The sequence below is a fragment of the Esox lucius genome, chromosome 13 (assembly GCF_011004845.1).
Source record: "Esox lucius isolate fEsoLuc1 chromosome 13, fEsoLuc1.pri, whole genome shotgun sequence".
NCBI classification, from domain to species: Eukaryota; Metazoa; Chordata; class Actinopteri; order Esociformes; family Esocidae; genus Esox; species Esox lucius.
Genome location: NC_047581.1, coordinates 8,194,018 through 8,218,104, shown reverse-complemented (window position 1 = coordinate 8,218,104; position 24,087 = coordinate 8,194,018). Strand labels below are relative to the sequence as shown.

The window sequence follows — 24,087 nt, the reverse complement described above, 5'->3', positions numbered from 1 at the left end:
ATGTACTGATCCAGGTCTGGGAGGAGATCCCCCTGGACACCATCCACCGTCTCATCAGGCAGGTGTCGGGAGTGCATACAGGCATGCGGGGAGGCACGCATACACACTACTGAGTCACATTATGAGTTGCTGTAATGAAATTCACGCAAGTCGGAACAGCCTGTGATTTCAATTGTTTACTTTGATTATCATTGTGGGTTTGAATCCAGCCCTCAATTGGTTGGTTTTTGGTTACCATTGACCGTTGTTAAATAATTTTGTTCTCAACTAATTAAACAATGTACAGTAAAGGTTTTGATATTTAATATATTTCCTTCATCGAGACCTGGGGTGTGATTAAAGTGTTCCCTTCATTTTTTGAGCAGTGTACAAGTGGCCCTCACATGGCCATGTTGAACTGCCTCAAACTTTCCATTCACAGTATATCCTTAGTCATGACACCATCCATTCAGTTAGAGAAAGAGAAATCTTTGAAGCTGTAGAAATGTCCTAAAACAGGCAATTTGAAACACCAGGATTGATCATGACAATCAGAGATGGGTAGCTAGGATCAGACATTGATTTACCACACATTTTATTTGTGAATGCTGCTGCCAAGGACTACTGACAATGGCTAAAGCACTGAACTCATCAGATAAAAAAAAAGATTTCAAGGACAGGAAAGTATGAAGCTCTTTGACTTATAACTGACTAACTGCGTGAAGCATGAAAAATGAAAGTTTTTGAAATAATTCAGTTGACCGTGGAGTTGTCATGATGGTAAAATGGACTGGCCTGGACAGGAGATGCACAGTTCAAACTGACAGAACAGAAGAAACAGACTTTTAATAATCAAACACAGCCAACTTCATGCATGAAGCCATATGTGTGTACTTGCATGTGCACATGGATGTGGATGCATTGGTTCTTACCTTGTTGATTTTGTTGGTTTTGGGCAGCGTCTGACTGATGTGCAGGTCTGTGTACCTGAGGGGGTTGTTGATGTCACATGGTACCGACTCGGTCCGTACCAGACGAGCTGGGGAGATGCAAAATCAGACACACACAACAGAAAACGAGAGAGTGCTCTGAGCAGACGTGCAATGCGCTTTGGCTCTCCATTAGAGAAAGTCTACGGTAATCACATTTCTAAATGTAACAAATACACAAACTGTACATTCTTGAACATATTAATTTTTGCTATAGCAAGTGAATCGTTAAGAACAATTCAAGATTGCTAGCCAACTTTGAGTAGCCTTGCCAAAAAGGTTATGTTTTTTTCCTATTTACTGTTGTTGCAGATTGTTTACTTTAGAAAGGGTCTGTAGTTTAAAGAAATAAAGGCTTATTAGTTCATTGCTTTACCTTGATTTCCTTGGAGATCTGTCACACCAGTAGAAAAAGAAAGACAGACGGAATGTAAAATCTCGTAATATTCTAGTAATTATCCAATAACAAAAAAGTAACAGTCCTAATACATACTGTATTACAATTAATCATCCATTTTGTGCTGAGTAATTACAGCAAAGCAAAATCTGAACACAAGATACTTGTGAAATGGTTCGATTTATACCTGTGAGTGAATTTCTTTCTCCATGTTATGGCCCTCAGCAACTGGCCATCTGAACATTAGAGTCTAATAGGAATATGCTCACCTCCAAACTATAAACTAAATAGCTTCAGTAAACTGCACTTAAACTCTAGATGTACCATACTGATACTGTAAATATGAACATCAACTGTTAACTATTTACTAATACACAACACTCATGTGTACTGTAGTATGTCATTATGCTTTAAGGTCTCAAATGACCTCAGCCATAACCTGCTGCCAGTCCAGTTACCTTTGAGGGGATTGTTCCCTCCACGTTGTATGATCAGTAAATGGCAAGGTGGGGCTTCTTTGGTGCATTTGTTGTGGCACTTCAGTCTGGTAAAACAAGAAAACACTGTTATCTTATTCACAGATGTGAAACTGACAAACAAATATACAGGTATACACCCTAGTATTATGGACAAACTGTACTGAAGAAGAGTTGATAAGCTAGCTGTGGTTGGCTGGGGCATGCTACACAAATTTGTCTGTTACGCTAGAGTAGGGTGGAGTAGGGCTCATTTATAAAATGATAATATTCTTATTTTTTACTGACTACAAAAAATGTGTGAAACTTAAAAAAATCCAATTAGGATAATTCAATGGTAATAAACTGGAGGTGCAAAAATGCGTTTACATCCCCTATTTTAATTTGCACAGTGGCAAAGCAAGCATAGCCTACTGCAAAAAGCTTTCCATCAGTCGCGACTCGGAAAGAAAAAACAGTAGGTGTTCCTGATTAATAAACATTGCCATGCTGGTGGGTGGTAACATTCAAACCCAGCCCTAAAACCAAATGTAGGCTGAAAATAATGTGCTTGTCATCTCATAGGAAAAACAACAAGGTTTCTTCCGGAAACACCCAAAGTGCGACAATCATATGCCACTTCATAGCCACACAGATCATACTTTGACCAACATAATGACCTATTGATGTAAATCGTTGCACAACATCCTGGGTAATGTCTTGCCATCGTCTTTCAATTAGAAAAAGTGGATTTCTGCTGGCGTGGGGATTTAAGTGTAATCTGTTTTAAATGATAATTGCTGTTCCCTTTCAGAGCCTTTTCAAAGCGTACGCTGATAAATTCTGTTTCCAGAATTCTAATGAGGCTGTGGATGAACACATTTGGATGAAAGAGCTAATAGCCTGAGGTCTGCTTATAACCACCCAGGCTGATGATTAATCGATGTTGATGTCTTAACTTGTGTGAGCACACTAATACATACATTCTGAGTAACATTTGATGCATGGCAAATATGTTTTCTGATGGAGTGTTCATGCTTTTAATGAAAATAATATTCAAATAATATTGGGAAGGGCCTTACTTGCAGTTTTTACATTTAAGTCCAAACAACATTCCTTTCCCACACACTATGCATGTTTGAGACATCCAATACTTGGTGGAAAACCTGGGCAAAAGCACAAAAAGACAGAAAGAGAGGGAGGTGGGGGCGATCAGAGCAAATAAACAAAACAAAATATATCTTCTACCTGCTTCTTCATGCATCAATGACATTAAAACAAACCACCAGGTGCACCACCAACATATCACAGATTGCTTGCGACCTTTTGTACCGTGATTCCAATGACAAATGGCTTTTGTAAAATAACACCTCATAGACCCACAGTACATGGAAATATATATATTTTTTTGACAGGTTGACCTTTCCATAACATAAGAGAGATTGGCCTCTGTACGATGTGCTAGTCCTATTCCTGGTCCTGTACCGAAATGTATTGAAAGGACTTCACAATTATATGAGCAAAATGTAGGCACATTTAGGATAAGATATAATACAAAGAAAATTTGTAGTTTTTTCTTGATGAATGTACTTCCTTTCATGTTTTTATGCTGAAGACTATTGCATGTTTTTGCATATTAAATACCATTTAAAAAGCCTTAAAAATTTAAGAAATTAAATAAAAGACAAGGTTCCTTCCTTAAAAATGAAATGTCACCTTCATAACTTGTAGGGCTACTCCTTCCCGCTGAATACCTGTTTTGGCTATGATCACCAGTGCACCTTTGTTAAACTTGGGCTCTTTCAATATTCTGCACCTATGTTCAGTTTGTGGCTGTGTTCTCTGTGAACAAACACTGTGACAGGGGCCACATCAACACTGTAACACAGCAATCACTCACCGAGATGGAGACAGTGCCCTGCGGAGCCAGTCGGAGCTGGCAGCACGGAGCACAGAGCATGACTCTCAAGAAGCTGCCACTTATCAAACAGCCAAATGTACAGTGAGTCTTGATTCTCACAAACGATAAAAAGCAATTCCCTGCTTAGGGGGTTGGATGAAGTATCTGAGATGCCCGTCTCGAGAAGGACCAGGAGTTTATTTACTTATAGATAAAGCAGTATAAACAGCTTGGGTAATATCATTTGAATGATACGGTTTGACAGAATCCAAATCTCTTCATTAGGTACCCTAAATGGAACCAGGGAGGCCATAATTCAATCTGGAAAATGCTCCGGTATCGGCGGTAAGACCTAAACGAATGAACTGTGTTTCGGCTGCGGTATACACTTACCATTGAACTGATATCACGAGTGAGATATGTTTTGACAGATAGTGCTTTAGTGTATTGTATTGCTACACTTACTTACAGTGGGGAGAACAAGTATTTGATACACTGCCGATTTTGCAGGTTTTCCTACTTACAAAGCATGTAGAGATCTGTAATTTTTATCATAGGTACACTTAAACTGTGAGAGACGGAATCTAGAAAATTCAGAAAATCACATTGTATGATTTGTAAGTAATTAATTAGCATTTTATTGCATGACATAAGTATTTGATACATCAGAAAAGCAGAACATAATATTCTGGATTTTTGTTTTAGATTCTGTCTCTCGCAGTTGAAGTGTACCTATGATAAAAATGACAGACCTCTACATGCTTTGCAAGTAGGAAAACCTGCAAAATTGGCAGTGTATCAAATACTTGTTCTCCCCACTGTATGCATAACAACCTGTGCTCAGAGCAAAATCTTTCAACAGACACCAAGGCACAAATAAAGATCTATGACAATCACCATGTCAGAAAGGAATGGAGATGTAAAGACCTCCATCTGCCGGGAAACTAGCATTCATGCTTTCAATATTAACTTGAGATATAACACCAATATACATGACATTTGCGCAGGGCTCGTCACTGGCTGATGAAGAATTAAGGCGTGGGTACAATCCCTCTTTTACTCTGTACAGTACTGGGCAAACACTCATATAATTCGAAGGGAGGGAGGCAGAGGGAAAGAAAGGAAAAGAGAGGGAGAAAGTGAGAGAAACCGCAAGACAGAAAGACAAAAGGAGAAAGAAAGAGATAGAGAGGTAGGCATAGGAGAGAAAATGGCCTGAGAGAGAGACAGGAGACAGAAATGGATCGAGAGACAAAGGAGAGAAAAATGGATCGAGAGACAAAGGAGAGAGAAACTGATCGAGAGACAAAGGAGAGAGAAATGGATCGAGAGACAAAGGAGAGAGAAATGGATCGAGCGAGAGACAAAGGGGAGAGAAATGGATTGAGCAAGAGACAGGAGAGAGAAATGGATCGAGAGAGAGACAAAGGAGAGAGAAATGGATTAAGAGAGAGACCAAGGAGAGAGAAATTGATTGAGAGTGAGACAAAGGAGAGAGAAAGTGGGAAGGTGGACAGATACCTTTGGCCACTAGCAGTTGTGTTTTAGCGTCGGTGGCATTTGGGAATCATCAGACAATCAAACGGGGAAAGAGTACAGATCAGGTGTGCCAGTGACTTCTATAATTGGACTGACATTCTGCTTTTTGCTGGCGGAGGCTGACATGCATCAAGACACAGACACACTTATATGCAGACATTAATGCCTTGACACGAGTAAACACGCACATCACGTTTACCTGTGTTTAATGGAGTTTCCCAGGTCTCTGCGGGGGATCTGTGGGGACCAACGAGGCACTGAAAGAGTGTCTTGGGGAGGGGAGAGGGTTGGATGGAATGGATGGATTTGATGGGTTGGGTTGGATGGGTTGGGTGGGTGGGTGGTTGTGTTTGTTTGGATAGGTGGGTTGTGTGGGTTGGGATGGGTTGGGTTGGATGGGTTGAGTTGGTTGGGTGGGTGGGTTGGGTTGGGTTGGGTTGGGTGGGTTGGGTTGGATGGGTTGGGTGGGTGGATTGGGTTGGATGGGTTGGGTGGGTGGGTGGGTTGGGTTGGTTGGGTGGTTGGGTGGGTGGGTGGGTGGGTGGATTGGGTTGGGTTGGTTGGTTGGGTGGGTGGATTGGGTTGGATGGATTGGGTGGGTGGGTGGGTTGGGTTGGGTTGGTTGGTTGGGTGGTTGGGTGGGTGGATTGGGTTGGGTTGGTTGGTTGGTTGGGTGGGTGGGTGGGTGGATTGGGTTGGTTGGTTGGATGGGTTGGGTTGGTTTGGATGGGTTGGGTGGATAGGTTGGGTTGTATGGGTGGGTGGATAAGAATACAACAATTAGATAATGGGCCAATTTAACAGCTCTATTCTATCCAACATGCGGCATTGCAACCGAACACATTCTGACCATTGTAAGGTTGAGGACATGCCTAAACATCAACGAATGCACAAATGGTCACCTGCTGACTATCACAGCACAAATACAGTGACTGAGCCAAATCAAACACTGATTTTTACACTGAATTACTTTTCAGTGCATTAATAGATTAGGAACAAATGGTCTGAAGTGGCTTTGGCCTTTACTGCAATCAATCATAATGACCTAGTTTAACTAACACTTCCTGACATTCAAGTGGTAAAAGCGTAATCCATGTTAAAGTGGCAATCAGCAATTGAAACAATAACAAAGCCTTATCTGTTTCCTTTCCTGTATACGGCGGAACAGTAGGGCTGTACATGAATGAGGGAAGATGGTTTCATCAGGGGGTGCTGATAATGGTTGAACATGTAGTGGTTTAGAACAGTAAATTCACACATGGATGGACAGTCGGGGAGAAAAAATACTATTGGAATCTCATCGGGGATGCTGAGGCTGCGACAGGCCTGCACCCCATAATTCCTGTGGCTATGGGGCTGTAAAAATGGGACCACCCTAAAAGTCATAGACACGGACTGGCCACCTATGATATGAAAATTATCATTTGAACCGTATTATGAGACTGTATAGTATTTGTTTACATTGACCTTGTTAACAAACACGTGAGAATAAAACAAAACAACAACTCCCTATAGTGCTGTGTAGAACCTCGAAATGATAGAGGGTTCGCCCTTGTCCCGTTTGCTATTGGTCGTTTGAGAGGAGATGATTGCATGTCTTATTGAGGTAAATGGAATAAAGGAAGATGAAAGAGGCCATCCCAGACCCCTGACCTGAACCCTACTGAGAACCCAGTGGAGTGAGTGTCTACAAGCAAGGACCAAGGACACTGAAGGATCTGAAAAATCTACTAAATGCAGGGGGGCCAATAATTGGGTTTTTACGTATACCTAAATTAAAGATGTTTACCTCAATTAAAGGTCAGATTCCTCTCATGTTTTGAGTGTTTCATCAACCTGATAAACTATGACATTTTTCATAGCCTTTTTTGCTCATCTTTACCAAGAAGTTCAATAACTATATGATGGACATTTTCGTATATTACAATGCAAAGATAATACACACGGCTCTTACCTACGTTTTTATATAGATACAATACAAAGGCACTTACACTCACCTAAAGGATTATTAGGAACACCTGCCCAATTTCTCATTAATGCAATTATCTAATCAACCAATCACATGGCAGTTGCTTCAATGCATTTAGGGGTGTGCTCCTGGTCAAGACAATCTCCTGAACTCCAAACTGAATGTCAGAATGGGAAAGAAAGGTGATTTAAGCAATTTTGAGCGTGGCATGGTTGTTGGTGCCAGACGGGCCGTTCTGAGTATTTCACATCTGCTCAGTTACTGGGATTTTCACGCACAACCATTTTTAGGGTTTACAAAGAATGGTGTGAAAAGGGAAAAACATCCAGTATGCGGCAGTCCTGTGGGTGAAAATGCCTTGTCGATGCTAGAGGTCAGAGGAGAATGGGCCGACTGATTCAAGCTGATAGAAGAGAAAATTTGACTGAAATAACCACTCGTTACAACCGAGGTATGCAGCAAAGCATTTGTGAAGCCACAACACGCACAACCTTGAGGCGGATGGGCTACAACAGCAGAACACCCCACCGGGTACCACTCATCTTCACTACAAATAGGAAAAAGAGGCTACAATTTGCATGAGCTCACCAAAATTGGACAGTTGAAGACTGGAAGAATGTTGCCTGGTCTGATGAGTCTCGATTTCTGTTGAGACATTCAGATGGTAGAGTCAAAATTTGGCGTAAACAGAATGAGAACATGGATCCATCATGCCTTGTTACCACTGTGCAGGCTGGTGGTGGTGATGTAATGGTGTGGGGGATGTTTTCTTGGCACACTTTAGGCCCCTTAGTGCCAATTGGGCATCGTTTAAATGCCACGGCCTACCTGAGCATTGTTTCTGACCATGTCCATCCCTTTATGACCATCCTCTGATGGTTACTTCCAGCAGGATAATGCACCTTGTCACAAAGCTTGAATCATTTCAAATTGATTTCTTGAACATGACAATGAGTTCACTGTACTGAAATGGCCCCCACAGTCACCAGATCTCAACCCAATAGAGCATCTTTGGGATGTGGTGGAACGGGAGCTTCGTGCCCTGGATGTGTATCCCACAAATCTCCATCAATTGCAAGATGCCATCCTATCAATATGGGACAACATTTCTAAAGAATGCTTTCAGCACCTTGTTGAATCAATGCCACGTAGAATTAAGGTAGTTCTGAAGGCGAAAGGGGGTCAAAGACAGTATTAGTATGGTGTTCCTAATAATCCTTTAGGTGAGTGTACAAACATGTAGATATAGACAATAACAGGTGGTATTAGAATTAAATGTATCATATAAAATACAATTTGTTTGTTTGTAGGAGTTTCCACACTGTACTTCAAAAAGCATTTACAACATAGAACCTTTGGCAAGTTCATTAGCGAACGCATCGATAGCAGCAATTCAGCAGCTGGAAAATGAGGAAAACATCCACATTTACCAACAAATATATAGCCCAGACTTTTGCCTTCAATAGCAAGAAAACTGGTGAACCAAACCATCCCCAAAACATCCCACTACCACCACCTTGCTTGACCTTTTGATTTGGAGTCAATCCTCTGAAATGCAGCCAACTGCATTCCCTATATCAACAGTCAAGCATGGTGGTGGTAGTGTGATGTTTTGGGAATGCCTTGCTGCATAACGACCTGGAACACTTGCAACCATTAAATGTATCACGGAATTATGAGCAAGAATGTTGATGATTTGCCTGTGAGCTATATCTGACCTGGATCATGCAGCAAGACAATAACCCAAAACACACAAGACAATCTGGATTAAATGGCTGAATAGCCACACATTTATAAACTATTTGTACTACAGAAAAATTATTTGATTGAGCTCATTATTAATTATTTAGATTTTTTTAACCTTTATTTTAACAAGGAGTCCTAATGAGACTACGGCATCTTTCAAAAGAGAGACCTGGATTTTACTATTTCACAAATGCTTAAAGATTAGACAGTGCTTTTAACGTATTAAATCTACATGTCATTTGGTTTGTGTCTTATCAATACCAACTCACTTGATCTTTCATTAGGCTTAGTAACTTATACATATGCTAACATTAACATTATGGATGTAGCACTGAACTGAGGATTAAAAGGTTAACTTCACCGGCATGCCACTGAAGTGGATATCAATGACTGATGATGGAACTGATTATTTGGCTCCTGTAAAACAGCATTAGCTGGTTCCTGTTTCCTCTCTTGTGCACACATACACACAAACACACATACACACATACACACAAACACACAGGCACATGCCCTCTAGGGACTTATGATCCTGTTACTCTGGTTCGCAGTCCAATACATCTCTCAATTGCATTCAATCAGCTAATAATCGAAGACAAGGGGAACTGACATCATCTGCTCATTGTTCTGTCTGTCTGTACTAACAGAGTTGTGACAGTAACCACTATCGAATCATGTTGAAATCTTTGCAATCTTTACAGAGAGGTCAAGTCCTGACTGCAAGAACCCGACATGATGGCGGAAGTGCCTGATGGGTTTTTGCATGTGCACCTGAGAACGTATGCAAGCAGACGGAGACACACACGTACAATAGTGCGTGTACCTTGTCCTTCTTCATCTCTTTGATCAGGATGGAGTCATATTCTCCTTCTTCACTTCACTACCGCCCCCAAACACACACACACACTCACTGGCCTATATCATCTACTGGCATGACAAACAACCAAACAGACCAGATGTCAAGACGGGAGAGAGAGGAAATGGAAGGTCCAAAATTAATTTCCACTGAAAAAAGGCACTGGTAATGGGTATCATTTGTGTGGGATCCATCTGACATGGAATGTTAACACTTGTCAGACACAGTCTTTTACTATTCCACACGATGATTCCAGGTATTATGAAACACATTCCTATTGATATTAATCAATAGGAATCAATAGGAAGTTTTTTTCAAAAGAAAAACGACCATGAATGTGATCTAAATAATGGAAGTTCACAAAGAGCGCTGAAATGGAACTGTCACTTTCACAGTGTGAAATAAACCCCTCGGTCGTTTCCAGACAAAGAACCTTGTTGCCGAAGCTGTTTCTATGGCAACCACTCAACGGCACCAGTATAACCTTTTCAGCCAAATATTGTACTGCTGTCATATTTGATGAGAACACCCCTGCCTCTTTTCACCTATCACTAAGTGCGCTCAAACTTTTCTGTTGTTACGCATCGTGAAGATAGGAATTAAAAACAACCTGCTGGAAAATAACTATCATCTTCAGTATGAAACAAATCATGTTCACGCCATGAATTGTTCCCCTAAGTGTTGGATTCTAACCAATGAAACATGGCAGCGAGCAAGGACTACTGTAGGACAAATTATACCCGAAGCAGCTGGCACAGACCGGTGTGACGTTTGGACAATTCCAAATGGTGAGAAGTAGTGAGACAAATCTGTTCCTGTGGCCAGCTGAAGAGCAGGCAGGGGAGAACCCATCAGCATCAATCAAATTGGGACCTTGTACGTCGGCCAATCACAACATTGAATAGGATTGTCTGTTCCATACTGTAAACAAGCCAATTTAACCAATTCCACAATAACCTTTATTATTATGTTGTTTGAGTGGATGTGTTTAACGCTGACCTATTGCATTTGAGTATGTTTCTTTGTAAGAAAAAAAACATTTTATTGAAGGGATCAAAATTACAAATTAATGTTTGTTAGCTAACAGCAAACCTTCAACTGCAACCCTTCAACTAGGCCTACCCAAACACACCCCTTATATCAGGCCGACTTGTCAAGCCTTGTGAATATACATGAAACAAAGATCCTGTGTTGCTCAGTTGGTAGAGCATGACACTCAACACCAGAGCAGTTAAATTATCACAGGGGGCCTAGTATGGTAACAAAATGTATTCGCACTCACTATTGTAAATCCCCCTTGATTAACATAAATACATGTAACCGAAGTCCTTATCTAAAACTATAGTAATTGTGACACATCAAATAAATAAAAAAAACATGGAGAAAGACAACTTTGTAAACGATTCACACAATACCGTGACTTCTTTTACTAACGCAAATGAACACAGACAAGGGCAGCGACAATTCAGCCTTTTTTCTGACTCATTCTAGGCAGGCACCAGTTGGCCGCCTCCAGCTCAGCTACCCTGATGGGGTCTTTGGTCTTTGATACAGATATCAGAGGCAGTTGGCTGGTTCTTGTCATGCCAGAGGGTCTGGTGCCATGCAGATGACCCATGCTAAGCGGATACTTAAAAAGTAGTGTATGCAATTCCAGTATCAAGCAGGTAGCTTGTATAAAAAGAAAGATGGAAAAATCAACTATATGAACTTAGGGAGGGGATGAAACATGAATGAAACATTGAGATGGCTTGCTGTCGCTTGCAAATATGTCCTTGAGCTTGACATTGGGTTTAGGTGAAATGAATGTGCTTCTCTACTCTGAGGATAATTGCACAGATAAAATAACTAACGCATGAGTTACAGTATACTTTTAATGCACCCATTTTGTATTGCTAAATATTCTGCTCAACAGAATATGTGGAAATATTCAACAGGCTGTGGATATATTTTCTTTTTTATTCCAGAACCTAAACGGACCCTTTACCTGCTGACGATGCATCATGTATGCTCTGGTATGAGTAAAAAAGCATTAGGGATGCTGCCACAGCACGAATAATTTATGAAATAATTCCTTTACTATGAGTAACTGCCGTGGACTGGCATCTCTATTCATCTGTAAGACTGTTGTCAGCACCAGAGTAAGATGACGAGTCATGCGGAAGGTTTCTTAATGCCTGTACTAAGGGTATTCATGCAGAGGCCTGGGAGGGTGTGGAACTGTATATGGCTAATATACCACAAATAAAGGCACGACAACACCAAGTCCCTGGATACTTCCCATAGTCGTGGTGCCTTTTTGTTTAGGCAGTGACAAACTTTCGGCGTGGCTCGCCATTAGAACTGTTAATGTTCTAAAATCTTGTTGTTTTCCAAATACATGTTATGAGTAAGCCATAAGGCACGAGGGGAGTGGTATATGGCCAATATAGCTAAGAGTAGTTCTTAAGCACGGCGCATCGCTTACATGTGAATTATTGGCTATATATCACAAAACGCTGAGATGCCTTATTGCACTTATAAACTGGTTACCTACTTAATTAAAGCAATTCAGGATTCAAAACCTGTTCATAAGGTCTGATATGTGACAGCTTCCAGCTAATCAACATTCAGGATGGATCGAAAACACCAAGTTTATGTGTCTGATATACTTTGGCTTTCAGCCAGTCAGAATTCAGGACTGGAATCATTAGTTTATACAGTGGGGAGAACAAGTATTTGATACACTGCCGATTTTGCAGGTTTTCCTACTTACAAAGCATGTAGAGGTCTGTAATTTTTATCATAGGTACACTTCAACCGTGAGAGACGGAATCTAAAAATCCAGAAAAATCACATTGTATGATTGTAAGTATTTGATCACCTAGCAACCAGTAAGAATTCCGGCTCTCACAGACCTGTTAGTTTTTCTTTAAGAAGCCCTCCTGTTCTCCACTCATTACCTGTATTAACTGCACCTGTTTGAACTTGTTACCTGTATAAAAGACACCTGTCCACACCCTCCATCAAACAGACTCCAAGCTCTCCACAATGGCCAAGACCAGAGAGCTGTGTAAGGACATCAGGGGATAAAATTGTAGACCTGCACAAGGCTGGGATGGGCTACAGGACAATAGGCAAGCAGCTTGGTGAGAAGGCAACAACTGTTGGCGCAATTATTAGAAAATGGAAGAAGTTCAAGATGACGGTCGATCTCCCTCGGTCTGGGGCTCCATGCAAGATCTCACCTCATGGGGCATCAATGATCATGAGGAAGGTGAGGGATCAGCCCAGAACTACACGGCAGGACCTGGTCAATGACCTGAAGAGAGCTGGGACCAAAAGAAAACCATTACTAACACACTACGCCGTCATGGATTAAAATCCTGCAGCGCATGCAAGGTCCCCCTGCTCAAGCCAGCGCATGTCCAGGCCCGTCTGAAGTTTGCCAATGACCATCTGGATGATCCAGAGGAGGAATGGGAGAAGGTCATAATGGTCTGATTAGACAAAAATAGAGCTTTTTGGTCTAAACTCCACTCGCCGTGTTTGGAGGAAGAAGAAGGATGAGTACAACCCCAAGAACACCATTACAACCGTGAAGCATGGAGGTGGAAACATCATTCTTTGGGGATGCTTTTCTGCAAAGGGGACAGGATGACTGCACCGTATTGAGGGGAGGATGGATGGGGCCATGTATCGCGAGATCTTGGCCAACAACCTCCTTCCCTCACTAAGGGAAGATGGGTCGTGGCTGGGTCTTCCAGCATGACAACAAACCGAAACACACAGCCAGGGCAACTAAGGAGTGGCTCCGTAAGAAGCATCTCAAGGTCCTGGAGTGGCCTAGCCAGTCTCCAGACCAGAACCCAATAGAAAATCTTTGGAGGGAGCTGAAAGTCCGTATTGCCCAGCGATAGCCCCGAAACCTGAAGGATCTGGAGAAGAATGGTATGGAGGAGTGGGCCAAAATCCCTGCTGCAGTGTGTGCGAACCTGAACTACAGGAAACTACAGGAAATGTATGATCTCTGTAATTGCAAACAAAGGTTTCTCTACCAAATATTAAGTTCTGCTTTTCTGATGTATCAAATACTTATGTCATGCAATAAAATGCTAATTAATTCCTTAAATATCATACAATGTGATTTTCTTGATTTTTGTTTTAGATTCCGTCACTCACAGTTGAAGAGTACCTATGATAAAAATTACAGACTTCTACATGCTTTGTGGGAAAACCTGCAAAATCGGTAGTGTATCAAATACTTGTTCTCCCCACTGTATAGCAGTGCTTTAGGACCAAGTACTGATAGTTTTTCTTGAATAGTTGGACTTTGCCCCCTTTAAAGATTATTTCTAAAGAATCTCATTCGGGTATTTGAATTAGTCTCAAGGGACAGAGAACAGCTTTGCCAGGTTTGATGCCGTCTAGTTAGCCACTGACAGTGAGCATAACCTGTACTATTTAAAGCCCCCTTGCAGTTTTTGTAAATAAATTAAAAATGAAAATCCTCACTTCATGTCTAATAAATCACTGCTCTCTGTGACTGTGTGGGTGTTAGGAAATGAACATGAAGATTTTTTATATACACGGATTTGCTGATACAGCCCTTCTAACCTACAGTAACCTTATATAGCTAGCACTCAAACAAATACCTGAAACTAGATCCATCACATAATGGTCTTTTGCACTGTTCTACAATTCCAGTAAATTGGAGTAAAAATGTAGTTTCGCTTTTAAGACAGACTCTCCTTTTTAATTTATTCTGAAAACAAGGACTTGAGCATGTTGTTTAACCGGATTAATAGTCTGTAATATATACAGTATGGTCTAGGGCCAGGGAAATGTTTTCTTTTTCTGGCTTCTATACTCAAAAAGTTTGGATTAAATATCAAACAGTGCCATGAGATTAAAGTATAGATTCTTGCCATTTAATGGGTTCGCTGTGGTAGTGTGTTTAGTTTTATTGTTTTTGAGGCATTTTCTTTTACTAGCAGAGTACTCCTGCTGTTGGCAGTTTCATCATCAATAAAGACAGAGGAGATTGACCCAGTGCCAGCCATACTGTTCTGCTAGTCTTCTGTGGATGGTAGTGGCTGACATATCCACACCTACCTCCTGAACAGCGTTCAGACGTTTATGGCTATATTTCAAATTCTTGTTTTTGAAATGTTTTGCCTGATAATAATTCCTTGAGTTTGATTGAAACTTCTTTGGTCCTTATGTTGATAGACACTAATAGCAGACAAAAAATAATAATACATACAACTCCAAAGACCACTGCATCTTTTTCTTTCCTTTCCAAAAAAGTTGAGAAACAGAAGAGTTAAAATTAAGACCACTGCAAATATATACATACTATAAGTACTATAAGAAAATGTCTGAGTACAGATATAGAAGGCCTTTATTTAATTTAAATTGTCCATCTTAAATTGAAAAATACAACATATGACATTTTTCCAATATGTACTGCATATTTTACAATTGATGTTTTTAAATTGGAATACCAATGAATATTTAGGTTTATCTGTGTTCAAACAGTAAATTGCTTGAGGTAACTGAGGTAATAAAATATAAAAGTATGAAAAAACTAACATTTCCATAAATTAATCATGGCCTTATTGCACAAGCCAACAAGCGGTCTTTGGATAATTTTAAAGAATACAAAGGATAACAAGATTAGGATACCCAAACATTGGTTTTCCGTTAACACAATGTGTCAGGGAAATTGCCACTGTAGATTTCACATGGGTGAACAAGACTAGCAAGGAAACACTGATATAAGGGGGATTTTTGTTCCACCAATTCTGTTGTAAACAGAATATTTTTCAATGGCAACAAAATCAAAATAACGTAAAATCTGAAGGTTTTAGCCAGTAAGGTTTTTGTCTATCCTGAACCAAAAAGCATGCACGGATGCGTACTTCGAAAACCCTCCAGAAATAGTTGCAATTTAACCAGAAATAGTGGTAATTTAGGCTTACTATGATGTAGATACTGAAGGTCATAGCCAGCAAAGTCTTTATCTATACTGGGCAAATCCTAATGCACAATTTGCTTTCACTGTGACGAGATTTGAACGTGGGAGCTAAGCTATATATGTCAAAGCTGAATTGGTTGAGTGAAAACCTATAGGGATCAGTAATGAGGTGGTCAATAATGGTTGACACTGATTAGCTGTGTGCGTAGCGATTATTAAGTAGCCATCAATGTTTGCAGCAGGCCTTTTCACTGTGGACTGGAGCCTCTAATGCCGCCAGACGAAAACCAGAGAATGTGATTAGAGGCATTTGTACTTACAGTATGTGACATTTAAATAGCAGCCAATTACAAAGACAGTAATTACTGTGGGAGATATTAGATTACCAGGAGCACTTTTTAGCAAATCGTGTTGAATTAAACATGACTTAACAAGGAGCTTGTCACATACTCCATCATACAGCGGGGGTACTGCTATCATTGTCTCTCTCCTGCTCATTCATTTTCTGTCGGCCTGCCCCTGAATCCTTTTCTCATCTCTCGTTCTCTCTTTCTATCAATCTACTTCTCCTTTCACTTATTTAAAAAACATACAAGGACGTCATTCCCCCCATTTTTTCTCGAAGCAGATTCATTTAAGTCAACGCCACATCCGGACAAATTAGCATGCAGCATTCGCATGACTGTGTATGTGCATGAGTCTGTTTACAGAGGCACTTGGCGTGAAGGACAACTTCCTGCTGTTACTTTTATGCCATGATAACAATCCAGGCCTCCATGGGAATACCTGACAATGAATTAGGGACCATGAATCTGAGTCATGACCCATTCGGGTACCCTATCGACGGTCATATTTCACTCCGTTCTCAACACCTCTGTCATGTTCTGTCACCTCAAATCTTCCACCTCTTGCTCTGGGCTTCCGCCGGAGGCGCCAATAAGAAAACAGCCAATAAGGCGGCTTGTATGCCCTGGCACGGTACCTCTGGGTGTCTTGAGATATGTAAGTGCACGTGATCTAGGGCGGATAAGTGTTCCACTAATAATCTCACTGAGAACGTGCTGAGTTCATAGCTGAATAGATACAGATGCTAAGGTAATGGGCTGAATAAAGGGCTGAATACAAGGTTGAATATATATTTGTATATATATACATACAGCTCTGGAAAAAAATAATAGACCACTGCACCTTTTTCTTTCCTTTCCAAACAAGAAAGCAGGCAAGCATAGTTCAGCCTGCCCGCAATAGAAAATGTTGCCATCTCGAGATTCAAACCCGGGTCGCCCACATGAAAGGCTGTGTCGTTAACCGTTACATCACAGAGCGGTACACTTGCTGGGTGTCAGTATAGTCTCTTGTCTCTATCCTGAACAAATTATTTTTGCCACTGGGCGTTTTAATAGTTAATTGGCCATTCGTGAATGACATTGATACAGTTAATCTGACTAAGTTTACCTCCACCACAAATAGCGGCTATGTATTGCGTTTGCCACTGGCCGTTTTAACAGTGTATTAGCCAATAATAAGCTTTACCGGTATCTGCTAACTTACTGGAATAGTCAAGAATTGAGCAATCGCTAGCGAGTCTGCCAAAGCTATTTACTTTCATGGCATAATAACATATTTCTTTCTTTCATGGAATAACAACATACTTTTTTCATTCATGAATGACATTTATACAAAAACTATTAATAAAGGCGACGATAACTAACATTTTCATCAAGTGAAAATGCTACAGAATAGTGGAATCTACCAGAAATAATTAATAAATGTATTGAGCAGTAATCATAATCATAAGAATTGAGCAGTTGCTAGCGAGACTGAAGATGAGCTATTCCATGCCAGAAACAGTCGCAATATAACCGTCTACAGTTTCAGCCAGCGATATTTTCGCCAATACGAAATAATTCACAATGCGTACTTCACTTCGCCTGCGAGGAAACACAAACTCTGGACCTATATTTCACAAGTCTGCTTCTCCAACCACTACGATATTTAACAAGGGTCAGTCAGTCACTCACTCACTCTGTAAGAGACATTCGCTCTTCTTAGCCGGTTCCGCTTACGCGGTCCGGCAAAACGTTGAAAAGGAAAGTGAGGAACAGAAGCGTTTAATTTGCAGTGGTCTCATATATATATATATATATATATATGTGCTAGGGTAATGGGCTGCAGATAGCTTAGCGTTAAACAGCTTTGGACCAGTATCCAAAAGGTTGCTGGATCGAATCCCTGAGACTGAGAAGGTGAGTGTCCCTGATTGTGACTCCACTTTCAAGGCATCTTAGGTAGATGCAAACATGCAGAAGGAGAACAATTATCTTTAGATTCACAGATGAAAACACCGATCAGCCATAACAATATTACCACAGACAGGTAAAGTGAATAACACTGATAATCAAGTTATCATGGCACCTGTCAGTGGGTGGGATATTTTAGGCAAGTGTGTTAGAAGCAGAAAATGGGCAAGTGTAAGGATCTGAGCGACTTTGACAAGGGCTAAATTGTGATCGCTAGAACATTGGGTCAGAGCATCTCCAAAACTGCAGCCCTTGTGGGGTGTTCCCGGTCTGCCGGGGTCAGTACCAATCAAAAGTGGTTCAAGGAGGGAAAATCAGTGAACCGGCGACAGGGTCGTGGGCGGCCAAGGCTCAATGATGCACATGGAGAGCGAAGGCTGGCCTGTGTGGTCCGATCCAACAGACGAGCTACTGTAGCTCATATATCTGCAAAGATTAATGCTGGTACTGATAGAAAGGTTTCAGAACACACAGTGCATCGCAGTTTGTTGCGTATCAGTCTGCGTAGCCACAGACAAGTCAGGGTGCCCATTCTGACCCCTGTGCCGAAAATGCCTACAATGGGCATGTGAGCATCAGAACTGGACCATGGAGCAATGGACGAAGGCCTGGTCTGATGAATCACGTTTCCTTTTACATTATGTGGATGGCCGAGTGCGTGTGCGTCACTTACCTGGAGAACACATGGCACCAGGATGCACTATGGGAAGAACCCATGCCGGCGGAGGCAGTGTGATGCTTTGGACAATGTTCTGCTGGGAAACATTAGGTCCTGCAATTCATGTGGATCTTACTTTGACATGTACCACCTACCTAAGCATTGTTGCAGACCATGTGCACCCTTTCATGGCAATGGTATTCCCTGATGGCATTGGCCTCTTTCATCAGGATAATGCACCCTGACACAAAGCAAAAATGGTTCAGGAATGATTTGAGGAACACAACAATGAGTTCAAGGTGTTGACTTGGCCTCCAAATTCCCCAGATCTCAATCCAATTGAACATCTGTGAGATGTGCTGGACAAACAAGTCCATTCCATGGAGGCCCCACCTCTCAACTTACAGGACTTAAATGATCTGCTGCTAAGGCCTTGGTACCAGATACCACAGCACACCTTCAGAGGTCTAGTGGAATCCATGCCTCGACGGGTCAGGGCTGTTTTGGCTGCAAAAGTGGGACCTACACAATATTAGGCAGGTGGTCATAATGTTATGGCTGATTGGTGTATGATACTACTGGGTACGAGCGGAATGGGACAAACATGAGCACTCATTCTATCATAATATGAATACTCTAAACTACGTTGTGTTCAGTTGAGAGAAAAGCTTGTCAAGTTATAACCTATAGTTACACCCCCAATGTTATGAAGCAGTCTGCATGCACCGGGCGTCTCAGCTCGATATGGCCAAGGTGATCTAGAAGGGAATCTTACTTGTGTCTGAGTGGACAGGGGGGGTGGAGGGGATGAAGGTGGGGAAGAAGAAGGAGCGGAGGGATCGGTGGTCGGAGGAGTGGAGGGGCGAACGCTGGGTAGGGAGGTTCTCACAACTCCCCACGCTGCTGTTGATTTTCAGGTGATGAGGCTTGGACTTCTTCTGCTTCACCCTGAAACAAACACACGCAGGCACACACACACACACACAGCACAACTGTTACATTGCATTATTAACTATTATAAACTACCGTCAATGAGCGCTTCTACCTCAATAATATGGTTAGGGAACAAGGAGCAGTTAGCTACTAAGAAGATGTATTGCTTTTATACTATAGATAAACATCTAGAATCTACAGTACTAATATAGTAGAATTATACTATAATAAAATGGTTAGCAAAACGTCAATTATGTAAATATGTAAATAATTGTATCATTTAACTGCTATTCTAGAACAACTTAGTATACAAACTATAAAGTAGGTTTGTGAAACAGTTAATGACCTATAGCCCTTAGATGAATGATAAAGAAACACCTCATAAGTGTTATTCACAGTCCAAAAATACATATTTTAGGAAAACAATGAACTCAAACAACTTGAGGCTTCTCAGGGATCCTGAGACTTCAAAAGTTCTTGTTTTCAGCTGTTTAGATGTTAATCATCACTTTCCCTGAAGCCTTAGACTCAACCCGACAAAAAGCAGAGAAGAGAAAGCTAGGTCATTCCTACACAACCCTTCAATTGACCCTGAGGCATAGTAGAAATACAGCACTAAACATGGCTGCCACCCAACAGTGAGTGACTCATCAAAAGCAACAGAAATCCAGAGGGAGAAGAAGTGACATCTAAATCTAAATACAGAGAGAGACAGAAAGAGACAGAGAGCTGCTTACGCTTTAAGACACAGGCTGTGAAACTAGGCAAGGTCTGGGCTCTGCTAGCCAACCAGAGTCCATAATGGCTTGGCACCCCCATAGAGTGACCTAGAGCAGTGGCCCTCCACCAGCCTGGGTCAAGCCTGACTGAGAGGTGGTCGTTTGTGTAACCCATCGAAAAACCTGACAGGAACACTCATCACCCACTAATGACGAGCCTGTGGTGGCACCTGGGGGCTGTGCGGGGGGGAGTAGGGTAAGACAGAAAAGCAGGATTGGAGTGATAGACAGAAAATACAACAGAGATGCAGAGGCAAAGAGGTAGCGGTGGAACGAGAAATGTGACATTACCAACATCGACAGTTCCAACCATTTATCACAGGTATGTTGCTGACATCGTTAATTACAATAATCAGCCTGGAGGAAGTTGAAATTAGAGATGTTCAGTTAATATGGGACTTAATATTGGAATTGTTGGTTACAAACATTTAACTAGGACTACTAAATTTGAGGAAATAATACCACAAGAAATGTTGTTACATATATTTGCATTTTGAAATACATTTGAATGTCTGACATACTTTTCAAATTGCATTATTACTTTTCACGTTTCATTTTTGTTTTCGGTATGGGGCTGAGAGACAGACACAGAGAGACAGTCTTTTGTGACTGCTGTGAGTTTCGCTTGGTATTAAAGCCTGCAGGACATCTCAGTCACTAAGTCTCACGATCAGACTTTTTAAGCAGTCCTCCAACACACTGTCACTTTCTTTCTCCTGCAATAAGGCAACTGCCTGCAGGTCATCTCTCTCACACTAAAGCCTTTGTCTGCAATAACGCTTAAGCCACATTATGCCATTCAAATCGAATTTGGCCCATTCATCTCTCCTGCTTCTGCGGAATAGATTAACCTCAAGTGATGGATAGATGATTTGCAGAGGGTGAGAGAGAGAGAAAAAGACTCCCTGTATTGCTTACTATAGTACAAAGGGAGGAGAGACAGGGCGTGGGAGAGCGAGCGAGACAGAGAGAGAAAGAGAGATGATGGGGGAGGACAGGTGACCAGTAAGATGTCAGAGTGTGAATAATTGTACCCCGTTGCTGGAATCAGCAGCATGTCAGTCTGTTCAGTCTCCTGTCACTCCTAGATGCCATAGGAAACGCTCAGCTGCTGTACCAGTCTGTGATACTGCCAGACATGGAAGTCTCTGAGGAGCATCACTATTAGCAATGATAGTGATTCCTCCCATAATGGTGGATGGCCCTCGGCCTAAGGGAGTTTCGCTGAGATTAATCAGACTTTTCACAAGATTTGCATTATCAAGATATTTTTAAATAACTTCAGAAAATCGAAATGAGCACATTTTAACCATCCTAGATTATCTCTACTGGTCACTGTAGAGTGAATAAACAGCAATGTTCTTTTTTGGGAGCTGTGACATACAAGGTACAGGTTCAGAAAGAAATGCTTCCGGCCTAATGGATAAACATACACCAGCAGGCATTCAGCAATGAACCTAATGACGTTACAGACAAGCACTCACTGAAACAGTAATCATATATGTAAGAAAAAAGAAAAAAACTTAGACGGGATAAGGCTAAAAGAAACAGACCTATTAAAATGCGTTAAAATCCACTATGGAAGAAATTAATGGTGAAATAACACTAAGAGGCGCTAATGTTTTGACGTTTTATGGGGATTTTGATGCAACAACTATTAGCTTAACTAACTGTACAACTTCTGACGCAAATTGCTTACTTACCTTGTTTAATTTACAATACATTTGTAAACATACCACTCTGAAATAAGAGTGACTGCTATATCAGTTAGCAGACCAGCATGATTATCTGCAATTGTTTGTTTTCAGCTGTGCTGAATTGCAGAAAGACATTTGCTTTGCAAGAATTCATGTTTGCGAGCTAGTTAATCAACTAGTAACTAGCTCACTTTTTGCAGAAGATACTGAACTTTATGTGTGCTGCACAGGTAAGCAGCATCCCAATTACATTTCATTTTATATCATGTTTGACTGGATGGCTCAGCCAAATTGTCTAGTTTGTTCCTCTGCTAGTTAGTTCTTCCAAAACTATAAAGGATTTTCTTTTGGGGACAGACAAAAAGCCCTTTTGGAGTGTGCTGTTTCTTTTTATCATGGCAAACAAGTGTTTGCAAGCCCAAACCACCACTGAAAAACAAAGATTTGAGTGTCCCTTGGTCAGATTTTGGAGAGGTAAAGTCAGATTTTGGAGAGGTAAAGGCACTGTGTGCATGTTTTGTCTATCGTCAAGCTCTGTCATCACGATATATTCGAGTCTCCTCTACATACTTAAATTGTATTATTATATTGAAATGTCATCCAGATGAACCCCATTAATGTGAATAAGCCCTAAGTAAAGGCAACCAGCCGCAGAAAGGATTTTACAGCATATAGCCAACCTAAATTTATTGCCTTTATTTTTAGCTAACCAAAATCCAAGTCTGTTGAACAAAAATTCACAAATAGTTTCTTGTGTTTCTGAAGTCCACTCAACTCACAGTAATACTGACTAGATAATTGGTTGGCCTTTTGACAGTAAAGGGAAAGATTTTTATACATTCAGCTCACTGTGAGCAAAGTCTGTTAGCTGAAAATCATGTACTTTTTAAGTCCAGCCAACATGCAGATGCTGATTAAGCGATTGGATATGTTTGCTCTTTAGCTGTGCTATGGCAGTACATCACAAAGAGCTATTTTTGTCACAAATAATAATAATCAAATAGCTGGTGCTTATATTTGTTCGACTCAACACATTCAAATTTTTTTACATTCCAATTCTCTCTAGGTCACAGACAGGTCACAGTTGATTGATGTGGGGGGTTGAGAAGGTCATCAGATTGTTTTTTGTTTGTTCTACCACATATAAAGTGAGCTGAATCAGAATTCCATGGCCCAGTGTTGTGACTGTGTTTGTAGAGCTGAGAACCTGACATAACACAACAACACTTTGATCATCTTTAAAGGCTCAACTTTTTCTTGGCAAGTGATAAGGCCTGCTGGAGGGAATAGAGAAACACGATCTGGTGTGGATGTTACAGAGACTAGCAAACAGGAACACACACAGACACCACATTCATGTTTATATGGACAGAACAAATTCTCATTTGATCCGGCAGAAGACAGCAGGCCGAGAGGCAACACTTCAAACAGACATATTTTTGCGGTTAAATCAAACGAAAGGAAGTAAAAAGCAGAAGCCATGAATATTCTACAGGTTCCTGTCCTCAACGTGTATAATCGGCAGGAGAATTTCCCACAGAAGAATTGCAGCGTGTAGTGTTGATTCATTAATTTGTTGTGTCCTCTTATTAAAAGAGCACTGCAGAGATTCCTTCGGCATACCACTGCCATCACTAATGTCAGACCTAGATTGAAATGCAATTTAAAAACTTTCAAAAACTTGAAACATTTGTTCTAATCTGCCTGAAGCGCCAGAGGGCCAGGGTTTGCATTTTCACTACCATTCCATTGGTGACATTGCTACAGGCAACATCAGTCAAGTCCAACCAGGGTTTGACTAATGTCACAAACAAGAAACATTTAGACCCTTTCTGCTCATATGGTGAAAGAGTCCAGGTCCTTTTTGTAATGGTCTTGGTATATTATCATTCTCCCTTTATACCTTCATGCAGCTAAAAGTTACCTAGAGG

At 41.1% G+C, this 24,087-nt stretch overlaps 1 protein-coding gene across 6 annotated transcripts in view; it reads right to left on the bottom strand.

Annotated features, from left to right (window-relative positions):
- The window catches only part of ksr2 (kinase suppressor of ras 2), a 107,545-nt gene that overhangs the window by 43,857 nt on the left and 39,601 nt on the right, over positions 1-24,087 (bottom strand). For 5 of the 6 annotated variants that reach the window (XM_020052181.3, XM_020052180.3, XM_013132755.4 and 2 more), the window contains 6 exons: positions 19,523-19,695; positions 5,459-5,528; positions 2,903-2,986; positions 1,824-1,909; positions 1,345-1,371; positions 912-1,018 (listed from right to left, as the gene is read on the bottom strand). In XM_020052181.3, the coding sequence (XP_019907740.2) occupies positions 912-1,018; positions 1,345-1,371; positions 1,824-1,909; positions 2,903-2,986; positions 5,459-5,528; positions 19,523-19,695 (547 nt within the window). The remainder of the gene's footprint in view (positions 1-911; positions 1,019-1,344; positions 1,372-1,823; positions 1,910-2,902; positions 2,987-5,458; positions 5,529-19,522; positions 19,696-24,087) is intronic. The other variant, XM_020052183.3, reaches the window with a different exon arrangement.